The sequence below is a fragment of the Rhinoraja longicauda genome, chromosome 5 (assembly GCF_053455715.1).
Source record: "Rhinoraja longicauda isolate Sanriku21f chromosome 5, sRhiLon1.1, whole genome shotgun sequence".
NCBI classification, from domain to species: domain Eukaryota; kingdom Metazoa; phylum Chordata; class Chondrichthyes; order Rajiformes; family Arhynchobatidae; genus Rhinoraja; species Rhinoraja longicauda.
Genome location: NC_135957.1, coordinates 21,562,758 through 21,582,384, shown reverse-complemented (window position 1 = coordinate 21,582,384; position 19,627 = coordinate 21,562,758). Strand labels below are relative to the sequence as shown.

Sequence of the window (19,627 nt, the reverse complement as noted above, 5' to 3'; positions counted from 1 at the left end):
ATGTTGTCTACATTTGCTAAAGTCCCCCAAGTTAAGCTGATCCATAAGCTTAAGATGCACAGGATCAACAGTTACTCGGTTGTTTGTATTCAGAACTGGCTTACTGATAGAAGGCAGAGTTGTGGCGGAATTGTAATATTCAGGTTGGAGGGAGGAAATTGGCAGGAGAGGGGATGAGTGAAGGGGAGTGCCAGAGGACACGGGAGTGAAGAGGGTAGAGAGGCGGGGGGGCAGGTGTTTGGGGGCAGAAAGGAAATGTGTGGGGCAAGACCTTTACACAGAAGGTGGTGGGAGCCTGGAACAGGCTGCCGGGGGTAGTGGTTGAGGAAGATACGATAAAGACAGTTGACACTTTTGGATAGGCACTTGGATATGCAGAAAATGGAGGGATATGAATTACATGCAGGCAGATAAGAGTAGGTCTTGGCATCTTGTTCGGCACAGATATTGTCAGCTGTTCTTGTGCTGTACCGTTGTACGTTCTATGTTCTAAGCTGCTAATAGGTGACTGCGGAGCCGAGTACCAACCATCCAACCATCCAACCAACACTGACTGCAACGCCATAATCACTGGGCTCTCTCTCTTCATTAGCAGCAGCAGCATTCACAAAGACAAGCAAATCCAAAAAACGAAGGTGTTATTTTGGAAAGCAGCAAGATGACTCAAGTTGCTGGAAACTGGGAAGATTCTGAGAATTTTCCAGAATTGATTAAACAGATTTGTCTCCTTAAATGCATTTTCCAAGTTCACGTGAAGAGTGATTATTAAAGTAGCCAAAATGCAATTTGCATTGTACATCTGCTAAAATTCTCCATGTCACTACTTTACAGTCTGTCTCGTTATTATCACTGATATCTTGCAAAGTGTCTCATCAAGGGAAAGTCTCAACAGACATCATTCTCTGAAATGCAAGAAGAGTGAGGGCTGTGGAGAGGAGCAGAGAGCAAAGGGGTGTAAAGACGATGAGTGGGGGAGAGAAACAAGGAGCAGGGGAGATGGGGAGTGGAGACGAGAGGGACAGGGAACAGGGGCGAGAGAGATGGGGTGTGGGGGAGGAAGATGAGGAGTGCTGGGAAGAGACACGGAGCAGGGGAGTAATACGGAGCGAGTGGGGGAGACACAGAGTGAGGGGGGGAGACACGGAGTGAGGGGGAGAGACAGGGAGCGACGGGGGAGACACAGCGAGGGGGGAGAGACGGAGCGAGGGGGGGGAGACGGAGAGAGGGGGGAGACGGAGCGTGGGGGGGGGAGACGGAGCGAGGGGGGAGACACGGAACGAGGGGGGGGAGACGGAGCGAGGGGGGAGACACGGAGCGAGGGGGGGGAGACGGAGCGAGGGGGGGAGACGGAGCGTGTGGGGGGGGAGACGGAGCGAGGGGGGAGACACGGAGCGAGGGGGGGGAGACGGAGCGAGGGGGGAGACACGGAGCAAGGGGGGGGGAGACGGAGCGAGGGGGGAGACGGAGTGAGGGGGGGGAGACGGAGCGTGGGGGGGAGACGGAGCGTGGGGGGGAGACGGAGCGAGGGGGGGAGACACGGAGCGAGGGGGGGAGACGGAGCGAGGGGGGGAGACACGGAGCGAGGGGGGGAGACGGAGCGAGGGGGGGAGACGGAGTGAGGGGGGGAGACGGAGCGTGGGGGGGAGACGGAGCGTGGGGGGGAGACGGAGCGAGGGGGGAGACGGAGCGAGGGGGGGAGACGGAGCGAGGGGGGGAGATGGAGCGAGGGGGGGAGACGGAGAGAGGGGGGGAGACACGGAGCGTGGGGGGGGAGACGGAGCGAGGGGGGGAGACACGGAGCGAGGGGGGAGACGGAGCGAGGGGGGGAGACACGGAGCGAGGGGGGGAGACGGAGCGAGGGGGGGAGACACGGAGCGAGGGGGGAGACGGAGCGAGGGGGGGAGACGGAGAGAGGGGGGGAGAGACGGAGCGAGGGGGAGAGACGGAGCGTGGGGGGGAGACGGAGCGAGGGGGGGAGACGGAGAGAGGGGGGGAGAGACGGAGCGAGGGGGGGAGACGGAGCGAGGGGGGGAGATGAGGTGTGGGGGGAGATGGAGTGAGGGGGGAGACGGAGCGAGGGGGGGAGATGGAGTGTGGGGGGAGATGGAGTGAGGGGGGAGACGGAGCGTGGGTGGGAGACGGAGCGTGTGGGGGGGGAGACGGAGCGAGGGGGGAGACACGGAGTGAGGGGGGGGAGACGGAGCGTGGGGGGGAGACGGAGCGTGGGGGGGAGACGGAGCGAGGGGGGGAGACGGAGCGTGTGGGGGGGGAGACGGAGCGAGGGGGGAGACACGGAGTGAGGGGGGGAGACGGAGCGTGGGGGGGAGACGGAGCGTGGGGGGGAGAAGGAGCGAGGGGGGGTGACACGGAGCGAGGGGGAGAGACGGAGCGAGGGGGGGAGACACGGAGCGAGGGGGGGAGACGGAGCGAGGGGGGGAGACGGAGTGAGGGGGGGAGACGGAGCGTGGGGGGGAGACGGAGCGTGGGGGGAGACGGAGCGAGGGGGGAGACGGAGCGAGGGGGGGAGACGGAGCGAGGGGGGGAGATGGAGCGAGGGGGGGAGACGGAGAGAGGGGGGGAGACACGGAGCGTGGGGGGGGAGACGGAGCGAGGGGGGGAGACACGGAGCGAGGGGGGAGACGGAGCGAGGGGGGGAGACGGAGCGAGGGGGGGAGACACGGAGCGAGGGGGGAGACGGAGCGAGGGGGGAGACGGAGCGAGGGGGGGAGACGGAGAGAGGGGGGGAGAGACGGAGCGAGGGGGAGAGACGGAGCGTGGGGGGGAGACGGAGCGAGGGGGGGAGACGGAGAGAGGTGGGGAGAGACGGAGCGAGGGGGGGAGACGGAGCGAGGGGGGGAGATGAGGTGTGGGGGGAGATGGAGTGAGGGGGGAGACGGAGCGAGGGGGGGAGATGGAGTGTGGGGGGAGATGGAGTGAGGGGGGAGACGGAGCGTGGGTGGGAGACGGAGCGAGGGGGGGAGAGACGGAGAGAGGGGGAGAGACGGAGCGTGGGGGGGAGACGGAGCGAGGGGGGGAGACGGAGAGAGGGGGGGAGAGACGGAGCGAGGGGGGGAGACGGAGCGAGGGGGGGAGATGGAGTGTGGGGGGAGATGGAGTGAGGGGGGAGACGGAGCGAGGGGGGGAGATGGAGTGTGGGGGGAGATGGAGTGAGGGGGGAGACGGAGCGTGGGGGGGAGACGGAGCGAGGGGGGAGATGGAGTGAGGGGGGAGAGACAGAGCGAGGGGGGAGACACGGAGCGAGGGGGGGAGACGGAGCGAGGGGGGGAGATGGAGTGTGGGGGGAGATGGAGTGAGGGGGGAGACGGAGCGAGGGGGGGAGAGACGGAGCGAGGGGGGGAGAGACGGTGCGAGAGGGGGAGACGGAGTGAGGGGGGGAGATGGAGTGTGGGGAGAGACGGAGCGAGGGGGGGAGACGGAGCGAGGGGGGAAGATGGAGCGAGGGGGGGAGATGGAGTGAGGGGGGAGACGGAGTGAGGGGGGAGAGACGGAGCGAGGGGGGGAGACAGAGTGAGGGGGGGAGATGGAGTGTGGGGAGAGACGGAGCGAGGGGGGGAGACGGAGCGAGGGGGGGAGATGGAGTGTGGGGGGAGATGGAGTGAGGGGGGGAGAGACATAGCGAGGGGGGGGAGATGGAGTGAGGGGGGAGATGGAGTGTGGGGGGAGATGGAGTGTGGGGGGAGATGGAGTGTGGGGGAGAGACAGAGCGAGGGGGGGAGAGACGGAGCGAGGGGGGGAGAGACGGAGTGAGGGGGGGAGATGGAGTGAGGGGGGAGACGGAGCGAGGGGGGGAGACGGAGCGAGGGGGGAGGGATGGAGCGAGAAAAGGAAAGAGCAAGATGGTATGGATAAAGGGATTGGGTTGAGAATGAGATGAGGAGGGCTTCGAAAGATGATGGTGAGAAGACAGAGTGTGGAGAAAAGGGGAACAAGTGAGTTGTCAAGAACTATCTTACACAGGTCATTTAGAAGTATCTTATATGCAAGGATTTAGTCCTCAACTATAATTGCTTGCTGGTATAGGTATAGGTGCTGTTGCTGGATTCAGAAAATATTGAACTATTTTCTCCCTGAAATCTGTGCTGTGGAAATTACGTTCACCTGAAAGATCAGACCATAAAGAGGCTGCAGTTTAACATCTTGACCAAAGATAACTACCGGCACTGCACCGTCTCTTTCATTTGGAGACTCTGAGGCAACTGCACCTGCTCCGTGTCCTCCAATAAAGTTTAACATGAGGCAAAACTACTCTTCCCCAGAATAGCCCACCAGATCAGTTTGACTTCACCACCTGTGTCCCAATGCAGGTGTCTAATGTTAATTCTACTTTTTTGACAATGGACAATAGACAATAGGTGCAGGAGGAGGCCATTCGGCCCTTCGAGCCAGCACCGCCATTCAATGTGATCATGGCTGATCATTCACAATCAGTACCCCGTTCCTGCCTTCTCCCCATACCCCCTGACTCCGCTATCATTAAGAGCTCTATCGAGCTCTCTCTTGAAAGCATCCGGAGAATTGGCCTCCACTGCCTTCTGAGGCAGAGAATTCCACAGATTCACAACTCTCTGACTGAAAAGGTTTTTCCTCATCTCCGTTCTAAATGGTCTACCCCTTATTCTTAAACTGTGGCCCCTGGTTCTGGACTCCCCCAACAATGGGAACATGTTTCCTACCTCTAGCGTGTTCAATCTCTTTATAATCTTATATGTTTGAAACCTCCTTCAGAAAATAATCTTGCTCTCTTGACCAATTTATAAATCCCTCTCCCACACTGATTGATTTGACTCTTAACTGTCATCTGAAGTAGCTCAGCAAGTTGGCCTGATGAAGCAGACTGCTTGAGAAAAAGCCAGATCAAAATTGGATGGTGCAGGAAGGAACTGCAGATGCTGGTTGACACCAAATATAGACACAAAATGCTGGAGTATCTCAGCGGGTCTAAAGAAGGAGCTCGACCCTTCTCTCCAGAGATGCTGTCTGGCCCGCTGAGTTACTCCAGCATTTTGTGTCCATCTTCAAAGGCATCTCTACAGCCTTGGTCCAAGCAAGAACTAGGTACTGGAGTTCCAGATTAAGACTAGATAACATGCAATCCAAAGCAATTCCACTTGCCAATCTCCTCGAATAAGTGCAGATCACCCAAAGAGCACAACAACTCAACATGACCAAAATTATAGTAATAATTTTCACCAAGGATTGCTTCAAGGGATTTTATATTGTGAATAACATGTACCTCCTTGCTTAATTTTGAATCTGTCTCAACAGGCAAAGACGCAGTCAGAAACACATCCCAAAAAAATATTTGCCCGCTCAATCGGACCATGCTGTGACAGGTTCAGGCACAAGGCAACAAAGTAATCAATGCAACGAGCATCCGCCCTGCAGTTGAAGGCATCTGTCACAACATTATTCAAGTTATGTTGCCAATTACATTTAGTAAGGGGGATATGTTTAAATATTTACCACAAGCTACTTATGGTAAATAAGATGGATGATATACATTAGTTTTACTTCACAAGGACAGGACCAGGAGCCATCAGATACATCAGATCTGCCCCACCATTAAAAATGATATGGTTGATCTACCCTTGGCCTCACCTGCTCATTTGTGCCAGATCTGGAATAGGTCGGGTAGACGCACAGTGCCTCGTGCCCAGAGCGGGGGAATCGAGAACCAGAGGACACAGGTTTAAGGTGAGGGGGGAAAGATTTAATAGGAACATGAGACGTAACTTTTTCACACAAAGGGTTGTGGGTGTATAGAACGAGCTGCCAGAGGAGATAGTTGAGGCAGATACTATTGCAATGTTTAAGAAATATTCAGACAGATACATGGATAATATAGGTTTAGAGAGAGAGTTGGGCCAAACGCAGGCAGGTGGGATTAGTGTACATGGGACATGTTGGCCGGTGTGGGCCGAAGAGCCTGTTCCAAACTCTATGGAGACTCTATGACTCTATACCCAATCTTTTAGAAAGCCACCTTCCTCTACTTTAAATACTTCTAATGAGCTGGCTTTGTTAACTCTCCATAGAATGGAGCCCCAGAGGAAAAAATGATATTCTTCAATCTTAAATGACAGGTTCCCTATTTCAACATGACAGCCCCTCGTTCCAGTTTCTCCCACAGGTGAGTAAATCTCAACATCTCCTCCTGGACCTTCTATCTTTCATTAAGATCATTCCCCATTCTTATAAACTCCAAATACAGATCTAGCCTGTTTGACCTGTCTTGATAGGACAATTCTCTCGTCCCAAGAGTTAGCTTGTTGAATCTCCTTTAGACAGCCTTCAAACCCAGATCTTTTCTGAGGTAAGGGGACTGTGCAAAGGGCTCCAAACATAGCCTCACCAACTCCCTGCACAACTGCAACAAAATCCCCTAATTCTAGGAAAAGGATTAAAATGGAAACACAGGACATGTACAGGCAACTATAATCAAGAGAGGTTCTTGAGGAATATAGAAGGTGCAGGAGAGTATTTAAGGAAATTAAATGGGCGAGAAGAGGTCATAAAATATCCTTGGCAGATAAGATGAAGGAGAATCCTAATTCATTCTTGAAGAATCTTAGGAGCAAGAGAGTAGCTGTGGAAAGAGTGGATCCTCAAAAGGACACAAAGTGCTGGAGTAACTCAGCAGGTCAGGCAGCATCTCTGGAGGACATGGTACATGACATTTCAGGTCAGGTCCCTTCTTCAGACCGATTGTAGGGGTGGAGAAGAATCACCTGGCACACAACGAGAGGTTTATAGACAATAGACAATAGACAATAGGTGCAGGAGTAGGCCATTCAGCCCTTCGAGCCAGCACCGCCATTCAATGCGATCATGGCTGATCACTCTCAATCAGTACCCCGTTCCTGCCTTCTCCCCATACCCCCTCACTCCGCTATCCTTAAGAGCTCTATCCAGCTCTCTCTTGAAAGCATCCAACGAACTGGCCTCCACTGCCTTCTGAGGCAGAGAATTCCACACCTTCACCACTCTCTGACTGAAAAAGTTCTTCCTCATCTCCGTTCTAAATGGCCTACCCCTTATTCTTAAACTGTGGCCCCTTGTTCTGGACTCCCCCAACATTGGGAACATGTTTCCTGCCTCTAATGTGTCCAATCCCCTAATTATCTTATATGTTTCAATAAGATCCCCCCTCATTCTGGAGCAAGTGACTGGAGTGTCAACTGTTTCATCTGTCAAAAGTATGATGATGTTGGTCCATATCATCTTCAGTAGCACCTCTTTTTCTTCTTCTTCTTCTTCTTCTTCTTCTTCTTCTTCTTCAGCCCTTTGCTCCTCTAGGGAGCATAGGCCATTGACAAATGTCCTCCACCTCACTCAGATGTTGGTGGCTCTTTTGCGATCTCGCCAGTTGAGCCCACTCCCAGACATTTCTGCCTGGACACCTCTTCTCCAGCTGTTCCTGGGGCAACCTCTTTTCCTTTTTCTTTGGGGGTTCCATTTCAGGGATTGGCGGGTGATGTTTGTGGCAGGTTTTCTGAGGGTGTGTCCAATCCAACTCCATTTTCTCTTTCGAATTTGTACGTCAATGGGATCCTGGCCTGTTCTTTTCCACAGGTCCACATTGCTTACTTTGTCTCTCCTCCAGATGTTTAGTATTCTCCTGAGGCAGGTGTTAATGAATGTTTGCAGCCTGTTTGTTCTGTGTTTTGTTATTTTCCATGTCTCTGATCCATACAGCATTACCTGCTTCACATTTGAATTAAAGATCAGTATTTTGGTGTTGATTGAGATGTATTTTGAGCTCCAGATCTTCCTGAGCATGTTAAACACCACCCTAGCCTTGTTGATTCTGTTTTTTATGTCTGCATCTGCCCCTCCGGTGGTGTCCACAACACTGCCCAGGTATGTGAATGTTTCTACCCCCTCTAGGGCAGTGCTGTGCATGAGGATAGGGTTGCTGGTTTTGGAGTGGATCGTCATCACCTGTGTCTTTGCTGTATTGGGTGTAAGACCAAGTTTTGTTGCAGCTTGTAAGAGTCTGTCCGTCTTCTCCTGCATTTGTATCTGTGTGTGTGAAAGGAGAGCTATGTCATCTGCAAAGTCAAGGTCATCTAGCTGTTCCCACATTGTCCACTGAATTCCATTTCTTTTCCCTTCAGTTGTTTCCATCATGATCCAGTCAATTGCCAGGAGGAACAGGAATGGTGACAGTAGACATCCCTGCTTGACGCCCGTCTTGACACTAAAGCTCTGGGAGAGATGGCCTGCACGCATAACTTTGCATGAGGTTCCATCATACGAGTTCTTGATTAAGTTTATGATCTTGGTGGGAATTCCATAGTGGTCCATTAGGCGCCATAGTGTTGTCCTGTCTAAGCTGTCAAACGCTTTCTCAAAGTCGATGAAGTTGATGTACAGGGACGTGTTCCATTCAATAGACTGTTCAATGATGAGGCATAGTGTTGCTATGTGGTCTGTGCATGAGCGATCCTTCCTGAATCCTGCTTGCTGGTCCCGTAGCCTTCAGTTGCACCACTGCTGTGTTATTGCTACAGACTTTATGTAATACATTTATTGTGGAAATGGCTGGTGACAATTTTGTGTTGGAAAATGCAACTGACTTAGCCCAAGCAACCACCCAAGATGAATAATTATCCCGGCCCAATCTCACTAACAAGGCAAAGCACAAGAATACCATGCCAACCAACCATGATGCAATTGTTCTCCTTGTGCAATTGTTTCTGATAATGACGGGTGGATCCAATGTATGGAAATCTATCCCATTAATAGTTGCAAAACATAGAACACACCAAAGATCTTTGAAGTAAACAAAACTGCCTTTAGCCTTTGTTTGGAAGGGAAATGTTACTATTTATTTTCAGGCACATTCATGTAAAACTATAAATTTAACCCTCTGGGACAGTGAGAGAAGAGCTCTTGCCTCATACGTTGGAGACGTTGGAGAAGCACAATAGACCAGACTTGGAGCAACGCAGACTGTCGGAGGTTCGAGAGAGAGAGAGGGAGGAGTAAAGCCGCAGAGAATTTTGAAAACAGGAATGAGTTCATAGGAATGAAGTCATTGAGTCAAACAGCATGGAAACACATTAATCCCATCTCCCAAAACTGGGCCCATATCTGTCTATGTCTTGTGATTTAAGTGCTCATCTGGATCCTTTTAGAATACCGTCAGTGACTCTGCTTCCATTACACTCGCAGAAAGTTTATTCCATTTACCATCACTGTCTGAGTGAAAATAAGTCCCCCTCTAATCCCCTCTAAATCACTGCACCTTCACCATCAGTCTAGAGTTTTAATAAGTTCTAGGAGCAGAATTAAGTCACGTCTACTCCACCATTCAATCATGGCTGATCTGACCTCTCACAAGAGGAAGAAATTCCTGCTGTCTAACCTATCTCTGCACCTCATAATTTAACATACCTCCATCGCGTCCTCTCTCAAGCTCCTCTTCTCCAGGGAAACTAGATCCAGTTTCTCCTGGCCCTCCTCCTAATGGAAGCGGTCCCTGCCAGGCAACATCCTCTCCTCTGCACCCTCTCCTCTGAGTAAATCTCCTCTGCGCCCTCTCCAGCACTATGACAGCTCTCCTCTTATGTGGTAACCACCACTGCACGCAGTACTCCAGTCAAGGTTTCGGCTTCCTCAAAAAGATAGCCTGAATAGTTCTCTGTTCCAGAGGTTAAATTTGTAGTTTTCCATGTTGGTGTACACCCCTTCACTGCTCCTGTTTTCAAAGGCCTGACTGATGAAAGCCGACACCCCGCGTGCTTTCTTGACCATGTTATCTAACTGTGCTACCACTTTCACAGATCTCTGGATGCAAAAGGTCCCTCTACTCCTCAGTAGTGAACCATGCCAGTCATGGTACTCGTCCAAACCTTATGCATCACCTCACATTTAGTTGGATTAAGCTCCAGCTGCCATTTCTCAGATCATTGATATCACCCTGCATTTTAAGACTACCCTCCACACAGTGATCAACTAAACCAATCTTCATGGCATCTTATGAATCCATGGGCATTCATGGACGGGAAGCCAAAATGGATCGCTAAATAAGATCACTGAGCACTACAATCTTGTTCTTATGACTGGCACAAGTTCAGTCATAATGTCATAACAGCATGGAAACAGGCCCTTCAGCGAATGAGTCACAGTAACCATCAATCACTCATTTATAATAATCCCATGCAAATCTCATTTTATTCGCCACACAACCCCATTAGTTCACCTCCAGATTTCACTGTTCACCCACAGACTAGGGACAACCTTCAGTGGTTTAATTCCCCACTGAATTCTACATTTTTGCCGTGGGACTTATTTATCTTTATTTCCCCAAATAATTCCTCTATAAACTGTAGCTGGGGCGGAGATTGCCAGCAAGCTTTAGAAGTGAAGCAGGGAGGAGCCAGTCCTGTTCTTGCTCATCTGACTGCGCACTTTGCAGTGGTATGTTCAGAATGCTGAGAGCAATGTGCCATGTTCCCTAAATTGGAGAATCCAGCAGTGACGAGGGATCCCTCTTGGTCTGGACAATGCACACCAATGAAGGATATTCTGAAGGAATACGATTGTATACTTCTAAGCTATGTATGAGGCCATTTCTGAGTCCTCAGCCACTGGCAATATGTAAGGCAACTACTCTTTAACTGCACATGAGCCAAACCCTGTCCAGTCCTTGTGGATCAGCCCCAAAGTGTTCCAACCCAAATCGTTGCCTATCCATGTTCTCCTGAGATGCTTCCTGACCGACTGAGTTTCTCCAGCATTCAGTGCCTTCCCTGTCTCGTCCTTCTTGTATACGATATTTTCATGTGCGGCATTGCTTTTGTGAGCATTTCTTTTCTCTTGTTCTCATAATTTATGTCTTTTTAGTCATTGACAGGCTGTACTTCTAAATGTTCGAACCAAGCTTCGATACAGGTTCTGGGCACCCCAGCCATACACAGCCATGTAACTTATAAAGAGGCACTTTGCCTTTACATGGTCCCAGTGTGGCCTACCCGAACACAGTCCCAACATTATAAAGAGATGGTCTGTCCTAGCACAACCCCAGTGTTAATGAAAAGGTGGTCCACCCTAACATAGCCCCAGAGTTAATGAAGAGGCAACCTGCCCCAACACAACCCCAATGTTTATTAAAAAAAAGGTGGCCGGCCTAATATGGACCCAGCCAGAGGGTTACATGTTACATGTTACATGTTGTTTTGATACCTGGGCCACACTTGGCATCAGTTGTGTCAGGTTTGGGTGAAGCTGTATTTCCCCATCCCTTGGTCTTTCTTGGATTGTCTGGATTGTTGCTGAGTTTGAACCCCTCTATTAAATCACAACTCTTCCTGCTCTCAGGAAGCTGCCCAGCTTTTCCAGTCTCCCCGCATAACTCGACACTCGAGCATTACAAAGCTGTGAACTCTCTGCCAAGTTGTTTAGTTTAGTTTAGATACAGCGCGGAAACAGGCCCTTCAGCCCACAAATCTGCACCGCCTAGCGATCCCCTCCCGCTAACACTATCCTACACACACACTAGGGACAATTTACATTTAAAACCGAGCCAATTAACCTCCAAACCTGTGTGTCCTTGGAGTGTGGGAGGAAACTGGAGATCCTGGAGAAAACGTACACAGGTCACGGGGAGAACGCACCAACTCCGTACACGCGAGCACCCACAGTCAGGATCAAACCCCAAGTCCCTGGCACTGTAAGGCATCAACTCGACCGCTGCGCCACCGTGCCACACCACCACCCACACTGAGTTGTGAAAGCTGTACCTGTATTTATGAATGATGGCGTTGAATAGTTTGCCGTCCCTCCAGCACGAGGTGAAGTTCTCACACCTGACTCCAGTGTAGCCATCCGCTGCCTGTTGTGACCACAGTAAGAGTTTCTCCTTTGCTGACATTTCCTCAGACTGCCCAGTAACATGGATGTCAGAGATCTGAAGAACAAAATCCAAAGTGATTTAAAAAACAATCATTCGTGTTTCTTGGTATCAAAAAATCCTTCACATTGTTCTACCATCCTGAAACTTGTTTCTGCTCCAGAGGACACCCAACCCAACATAATCCATCATTAGCGGACAGAAGCCTGAAGAAGGGTTCCGACCCAAAACGTCACCTATTATTCCCTCCTGAGATCATGCCTGACCTGCTGAGTTACTCCAGCATCTTATGTCTCTAATCTGGTACTGGTTTATTATTGTCACATGCACACCGAGACACAGTGAAAACTTGTTTATGTGAGCAAACCAGGCAAACCATTCCACACATGAGTGATCAAGTAGTGCAAGAAGAGAACGGAAGAGTGAAGAATAGTGTTACACCTACAGAGAAAATGCAGATTTAAAAAAGGGCAAGAGCCCCAACAAGGTGCATTGGGAGATCAGAACTACATCCTTAGCTTATAAAGCTCCATCAAATAGTCTGATAACAGCAGGGGAGAAGCTGTTCCTGCATCTGCTTGGTACATGTTTTCAAACGTTTGCATCTTCTGCCCAACAGGAGAAGGGAGACGAAAGTATGAGCCGCTAAAAGGTCCATGATTATGTTGGCTGCTTTCCCGAGGCATTGTGAACTACACATGGAGTCGATGGGGGGGGGGAGGGTGCAGTGGGGAGTGCTAGTTTGCATGATGGCCTGGGCTGAGTTCACGACCCTTCAATTTCCTGTGGTCTTGGGCAGAGCAGTTGCCAAACCAGCCTGTGGTAGGATGCTTTCTACGATGCATTGCAGAATTTGGGAGGAATCATTTGAAATTCGGCACTGTTAAGGTTCAGAATGTTTCAGATACCATGACCAACCAACCATCTGAACTGGTGCACATAAAGGAACAGAATTTCCATGACAATTCACTCAACTTTGTCAAAAATGCTGCATTTTACATGCAGATTGAACTTCTGCACCAGTTAACAGACAAGGTGCTGAGAGCAGGCCCTTGCTCCTCTTCTGACCAAGTCCCACTCTGAGGTAATTGCCATTGGGCACTTATTTGCAGCCCTGTAAGTCAACTTTCTAACGCACTCGTTGCGTGAAGTACACTAGCACATGCCATTAATGAATGCCTTCCTAACATTCCCTGAGAAAGTGACACCTGCAACTCAAGGCGATCTGTATGGATTTTTGACATGCATACATTACTACAAATATAAAATAGCTTGGACTTATTTTTACAGTTTTTCTTTAAAAGTTCTCTGTCTGCACAGTTCCTAACGGATTCTGCATTCAGTTTGAGGCAATATTGAGTGGATATTCGGCAGGACTTCCCAAAACACAGATCACAACACAGATCAAAACACAAAACAAGGTGCACCCAGATCAAAGATGAAATCATAGTCCAAATATCTCCCCATTACCAAACCATTTTAATTCCTCTTCCCATTCCCATATCAACCTTTCTTATCCTTGGCCTCCTCCGTTGCTAAAGTGAAGCCTTACGCAAACTGGAGGTTCAGCAACTCATTTTCCGCTTGGGTAGCTTATAACCCAATGGTATGAACATTGAATTCTCCAATTACAAGTAATATCCCCCCTACCCCTCTCTCTCTCTCTCTCTCTCTTTTTCTTGTGACCCCTCCATCACCCTGGTGCACATCCATTTCTCCAACTATCTCCCATCCCCCCACGTCACCCTACTCCTTTCCCCTTTATCGTACACTTAACTCCCATCTCCAAGTTCCCTATTTCCCTTTTATCTCCCCTCTATCCCCTCTGTTCCTTTCCATCTATATCCCTCTGGCTTTACATTTCATTGGTCTTCTCTCTTCATCTGACACCCTTTTATCTCCTTTGTCACTTACTGCACTCATTTCCAATCCAACCTCCCTCGCCTGTATCCACTTGCCAGGCTTTGCACTGCCCCCAACTCTCTTTTCCAGCTTTCTCCCCCCTACTCCAATCTGCCTGAAGAAGGGGTCTGACCCAAAACATCGCCTGTCCACAGTTGCTGCCTGACATGCTGAGTTCCTCCATTACTTTGTGTTTTGCCCAAAATATCTGTTCATCTCACGGACACCAAAGAGAAAACCATTCCTTCAAGTGAAGCCATAAGTTACACCCTGATCAATAAAAGCCTTACAACAAAGGTATCAGATACCTGTATGAAATAGCAGCAGTTGTATCAGAACCACACCTCTTTAATCGTGGTTCAAACATCACAATGCCCTATTCCAGTCCTTCCTATTGAAGGAAAGACACAAAGTGCTGAAGTAACAATGTGTTTGGCAGCATCTCTGGAGAACATGGATGGGTGATGATTTGGATAGGGACCCTTCTTCAGACTCACGTTCTCCAGAGATGATGTCTGACCCGCTGAATTATTCCAGTTGAGTAACAACTCTCCTGAGTTGTGTCTTTTTTTCTAAACTAGCATCTGCAGTTCCTTCTATCCACTTCCTACAGAAGGACAGCATTACCATAATCACACATATTTACTGGGAGGTCACATCAGCAGAGAACCGCTGGCGGTTTGTCTTTGTAAATGAGCGGCTCGGCCGCGGGGCCTTCCATCGCCCGGTGCGGCTCCGCCGCGGGGCCTTCCATCGCCCGGTGTGGCTCGGCCGCGGGGCCTTCCATCGCCCGGTGCGGCTCGGCCGCGGGGCCTTCCATCGCCCAGTGCGGCTCGGCCGCGGGGCCTTCCATCGCCCGGTGCGGCTCGGCCGCGGGTCCTTCCATCGCCCGGTGCGGCTCGGCCGCGGGGCCTTCCATCGCCCGGTGCGGCTCGGCCGCGGGACTTTCCAGCGCGGCGCGACCGCGGGGCTTTCCATCGCCCAGTGCGGCTCGGCCGCGGGACTTTCCATCTCCTTGCGGGGGCTGTGCAGGTCGGTCGCCTCGATAGGGGTCGAGTTGTCTGTACGTGGGAGGGGCATGGGGGAAGAGAGAGGGGAAGTTTTGGCCTCCATCACAGTGAGGGGGTGTTTGGAGTCACTGTGATGGATGTTTGTGTTGGGGTTGTGTCTTGTGTTTTTTGTACTGCTGGCTAAGTAATCTCGTTCGGAACGAATGACAAATAAAGCTATTTTGGATTTTGGATTTTTTGGAGTCTCTGACTTCAATGCTCACGTATTGCAGGTGAGCTGGAGGTCAGACGCTGGCACATCAGACCACGCAAGCTATGGCTCAGCACAGCCGATGTGCTGGCCTGGTGTAGGCAAGGGGGGGAAATAAATTAAGTGGTCCTTTAAGGGCAAATGACCAAACCCAGCCAGTGAAGGCTGATATTTATTAAGCTTGCTTTTAATTCTCCACAGAGCAAAGTGAATGAGGTTGTGGGGTTCCTAGTAAAGGATGTGTAAGCCATCAAGGCCATACTTGGGAGTGCAGGAGTGCAACAAAGGTTACAGGATGGATTCCTGTGATGGGGGCAGCAATGGGTCAATATTGTCTGCAGCTCAGAGATTGAGAGATGGACTCATTAAAAGGTGCAGGCATTTCCTCCACCTGTGGAGTCGAGAACCAGTGTTCAGAGTTTCAAACTAAGGGGCCTCTCCCTCTCCCCTTTATCATATCATATCATATCATATATATACAGCGCGGAAACAGGCCTTTTCGGCCCACCAAGTCCGCGCCGCCCAGCGATCCCCGCACACTAACACTATTAACACTATCCTACACACACTAGGGACAATTTTTACATTTACCCAGGCAATTAACCTACATACCTGTACGTCTTTGGAGTGTGGGAGGAAACCGAAGATCTCGGAGAAAACCCACGCAGGTCACGGGGAGAACGTACAAACTCCTTACAGTACAGCACCCGTAGTCAGGATCGAACCTGAGTCTCCGGCGCTGCATTCACTGTAAAGCAGCAACTCTACCGCTGCGCTACCGTGCCGCATCTTATAACCCTCCTCTTTTCTCAGTCAATACTCAGCATTGAGAATGACGTGCTTCCATTCGCAATCTGTGGGTTCTGTGAGGCCCACGTGAAAACCACAGACTTTTCCAGAGATGGGACAGGAGGTGCCTGACAAGGGGAGGTGGGTGGGTAGTGAGTTTGTGGGGCGGTTCTCTCCTTCTGCCACTTACACATCAAGGACTGAGATGAAAAGAGATGTCTCCACGTCGAGGCTGGTGAATCTTTGAAATTCTCTGCCCAAATGGGCAATGGGGACTTGGGCACTGAGTGGATTCAAGACAGAGATCAATAGATTCTAAGGTATTAAGGAAGCAAAGGGCATATGGAATTAGTGTCAATAGAGCCTCTGAGGGAAAAGGCGATGGGGTACAGTGGTGCAGCGGTAGAGCGGTTGAATGCAGCACCGGAGACCCAGGTTCGATCCCGACAATGGGTGCTGTCTAAACAAAGTTTGTACGTTCTCCCCGTGACCTGCATGGGTTTTCTCCAAGATCTTCGGTTTCCTCCCAAACTCCAAAGATGTACAGGTTTGTAGGTTAATTGGCTTGGTAAATGTAAAAATTGTCCCTAGTGCGTGCAGGATAGTGTTAACATGCGGGATCGCTGGGCGGTGCAGACCCGGTGGGTCGAAGGGCCTGTTTCCGCGCTGTACCTCTAAACCAAACTAAACTAAAAGATCGACCTTGACGTTATTGAAGGGCAGGACAGGGGCTACGGCTGAACGGCCGACTGCAATTTATTTTTGGGATAAATAGTAACGGAAAGAGTCTCTGTGTACATCATTCCAGAACCAGACTACACAAGTGAAGCCACAGAATCTCTCTCGGGGGAAATGCTAGTAGAGATGGGTCTTCCCAACCTTTGTGTATTATCATTGAGGCCTGTGGTGCCCAATAAACGTGGGCACTGTCGGGAGCATTGCAGGGACAATAAACACAGGAAGGTCAGAGAGAGAAGGAATTCCTTTTTTCAACATTTTAATTGAAAAACTTTGCTTATTAGATATAAAGATCGGGTAGATGGCATAGTCTCTTGCCCAGAGCATAGGAATCAAGAACTAGAGGGCACGGGTTTAAGTTGAAGGGGAAAACATTTTATAGGAATCTGAGCAGGGCCGTCTTAACGCATGGGCCTGATGGGCACTTGCCCGGGGCCCCACGAGCATAGGGGCCCCATGCTGATCTGTGTATGTTAAGTGACTTGCAATAAATAAATACTACTTTAAAAATGTAGGTTCAATAAGTGCTTTTTTCGCAACATTTTCGGTCCCTAAGTACTTCTCACAGCGATCTGTAAGTGCTTTTCGCAACAATGTAGCACCCTAAGTCCATCACTAAGTGCTTTTCGGTAAGTGCTTTTCGCCGGCACGACAGGGGGGGGGGGCTGGTAGGGAAAGGGGGGTGGGGGAGAGTAACGGTAGGGGCCCCAGTACACTGCTTTGCCCGGGGGCCCATAATGCTGTAAAAATGGCCCTGAATCTGAGGGGTAACTTTTTCACACTAAGAGTGGTGGGTGTATGGAACAAGCTGCCAGAGGAGGTAGTTGAGCCTGGGACTCTCCCAATGTTTAAGAAACAGTTCGACAGGTACATGGATTGGACAGATTTAGAGGGATATGGGCCAAACGCAGGCAAGTGAGACTAGTGTAGATGGGACATGTGTGGGCAAGTTGGGCCAAAGGGCCTGTTTCCACACTGTATGAATCTCTGACTCTATATTGAGGATATGAGAAAGCTGATACCGAATGACAGTCTAGGTTCACGTAACAACTTTGTAAGTGGCCTGGGAAGCAGAGCTTACCAAGAGAAGCATAGAGTTACCAACAGCAGCAGGCTGAGGGGCAGGCGAGGTGAAAGTAGGAGGTCATGTAAAAGGTCCTCCATTAATGCAAGCAACACGAGGACTGAAACAACAGAACTGAAATAGAAACAGGAGTTGTTTGTTTTCAGATGAGACCTTAAAGCGAGGCACCATCCATACTCACAGAACTGGGGGGAAAAAAATCACTGGCACAATCTTGATAAGAGCTGGAGTATCTCCCCTGGTGTCCTGACTCATGTTTGTACCTCAACTAACATCATTTTAACTTTAAACTGCTGTTCAAGAGATTTCTGCAAATTAGCTGACATATTTATGAAAGTACAACTGTAATTGTTTGGTGCAAAGTGCTTTACAGTTTGTACAGTCTAGTTCATTAGCAATCATTTTTCACCTCTAGCCTTTGTCACTTACTTCACCCATTTGCCAATCAAACCCACCTCACCTGCATCAACCTATCACTTCCCAGGCTTTGCCCCATCCCCACCTTTCTTTTCCAGCATTCTCCCGCCTGCTACAATCAGTATGATGAAGGTTCCCGACTCGAAACACCGCCTGTCCATCCCCTCCACAGATGCTGCCTGACCCGCTGAGTTGCTCCTGCAGCTTCTTTTGCCAAACAATCTTTGCTTGTCGTGGCTGCGTGTTGATGTGGTTTCTATAGTCCTTCTCTCTTCTCAAGCAATTACTCGGTGTTGAGGATGATTTGCTCTCACTCTGAATCTGTATGTATGAAGGTAATGAAAGAAGCTAATGAGGGAACCACAGGTACATCCAGAGATGTGGCTGACAAGGTGAGACGTGTGGGTAGTGGGGGGGAGGTGTACACTCCTTCACTTACACATTACTCTGCCACATACACATTACTTCTGTGTGGTCCCAGTAGTGGTCTTGAGGTCCTCAATGAAATCTCACATGCTCTTGATCATATTATCGAGTTGACAATCAGTGGAAATGCTGCATTTCTGCAAGAAGGCTTTGAGCAGATCGGTGAACCTTTTTCTTTTTTCTACCTGTTCACTTTTGGTCACCATGTTTTTAGGAAAGATGTTGCAACGGCGGAAAGGGTGCAGAGTAGATTTACAAGGATGTTGCCAGGACTCGAGGGCCTGAGCTACAGGGAGACGTTAAGCAGGCGAGGACTTTATTCTTTGGAGCGCAGGTGGATAAGGGGTGATCTTATAGAGGTAGATAAAATCATGAGGGGAATAGATAGGGTAAATCCACAGAGTCTTTTGCCCAGAGCAGGGGAGTCAAGAACCCAGAGGACATAGGTTTAAGGCAAGGGAGGAAAAGTTTAATAGGAACGGGTAACTTTGTTTATACAAAGGGTGGTGGACGTACAGAAGGAGGCAGTTGAGGCAGTTACTATCATAACGTTTAAGAGACACTTGGACAGGTGCATGGATAGGATAGGTTTAGAGGGTCATGGGCTGTTGGGGCTAGTGTAAATGGGGCATGTTGGTCAGCGTGGGCAAGTTTCCTGTTTCCACACTGTATGGCTCTATGACCTCCCATGACAGAACTTGAAAAGGAGTGTCTGTTACAGAAGCCAGCATTCAGAGGCACGAGAACCTTGGCCAGCTCAACAATGTATATCGAGGTTCACTGCTGGTGACTCTGGTCAGGGAGAGGACATTGATGCAAACTCACTTATCCTACCAGTGACATTAGAGGATTTTGCAGATACATCGCCAGCAGTATCTTTCAACTGAAGTTTCATGGGAAGCACAGATCTCAGTAGCATAGAGGAAGGCATACCATGTCAGTTTTGTACCAGGTCTGAAGTCTCAATATATAAACGGCTTGGACATTAATATAGATGAGTCAGTGAGTAAGTTTGCAGATGATACTCTTATACTCAATGGGAGCAATACTCAATACTCAGATAAAAGCAAGGATACCATATGTTCTCTTGGCCACTTCATCTACTTGTGTTACCACTTCAGGGAACTATGGAC

General features: G+C 50.0%; 1 protein-coding gene across 12 annotated transcripts in view; it reads right to left on the bottom strand.

Annotated features, from left to right (window-relative positions):
* The window catches only part of dst (dystonin), a 471,716-nt gene that overhangs the window by 272,636 nt on the left and 179,453 nt on the right, over positions 1-19,627 (bottom strand). For all 12 annotated transcript variants that reach the window (XM_078399038.1, XM_078399030.1, XM_078399031.1 and 9 more), the window contains one exon: positions 11,769-11,935. In XM_078399038.1, the coding sequence (XP_078255164.1) occupies positions 11,769-11,935 (167 nt within the window). The remainder of the gene's footprint in view (positions 1-11,768; positions 11,936-19,627) is intronic.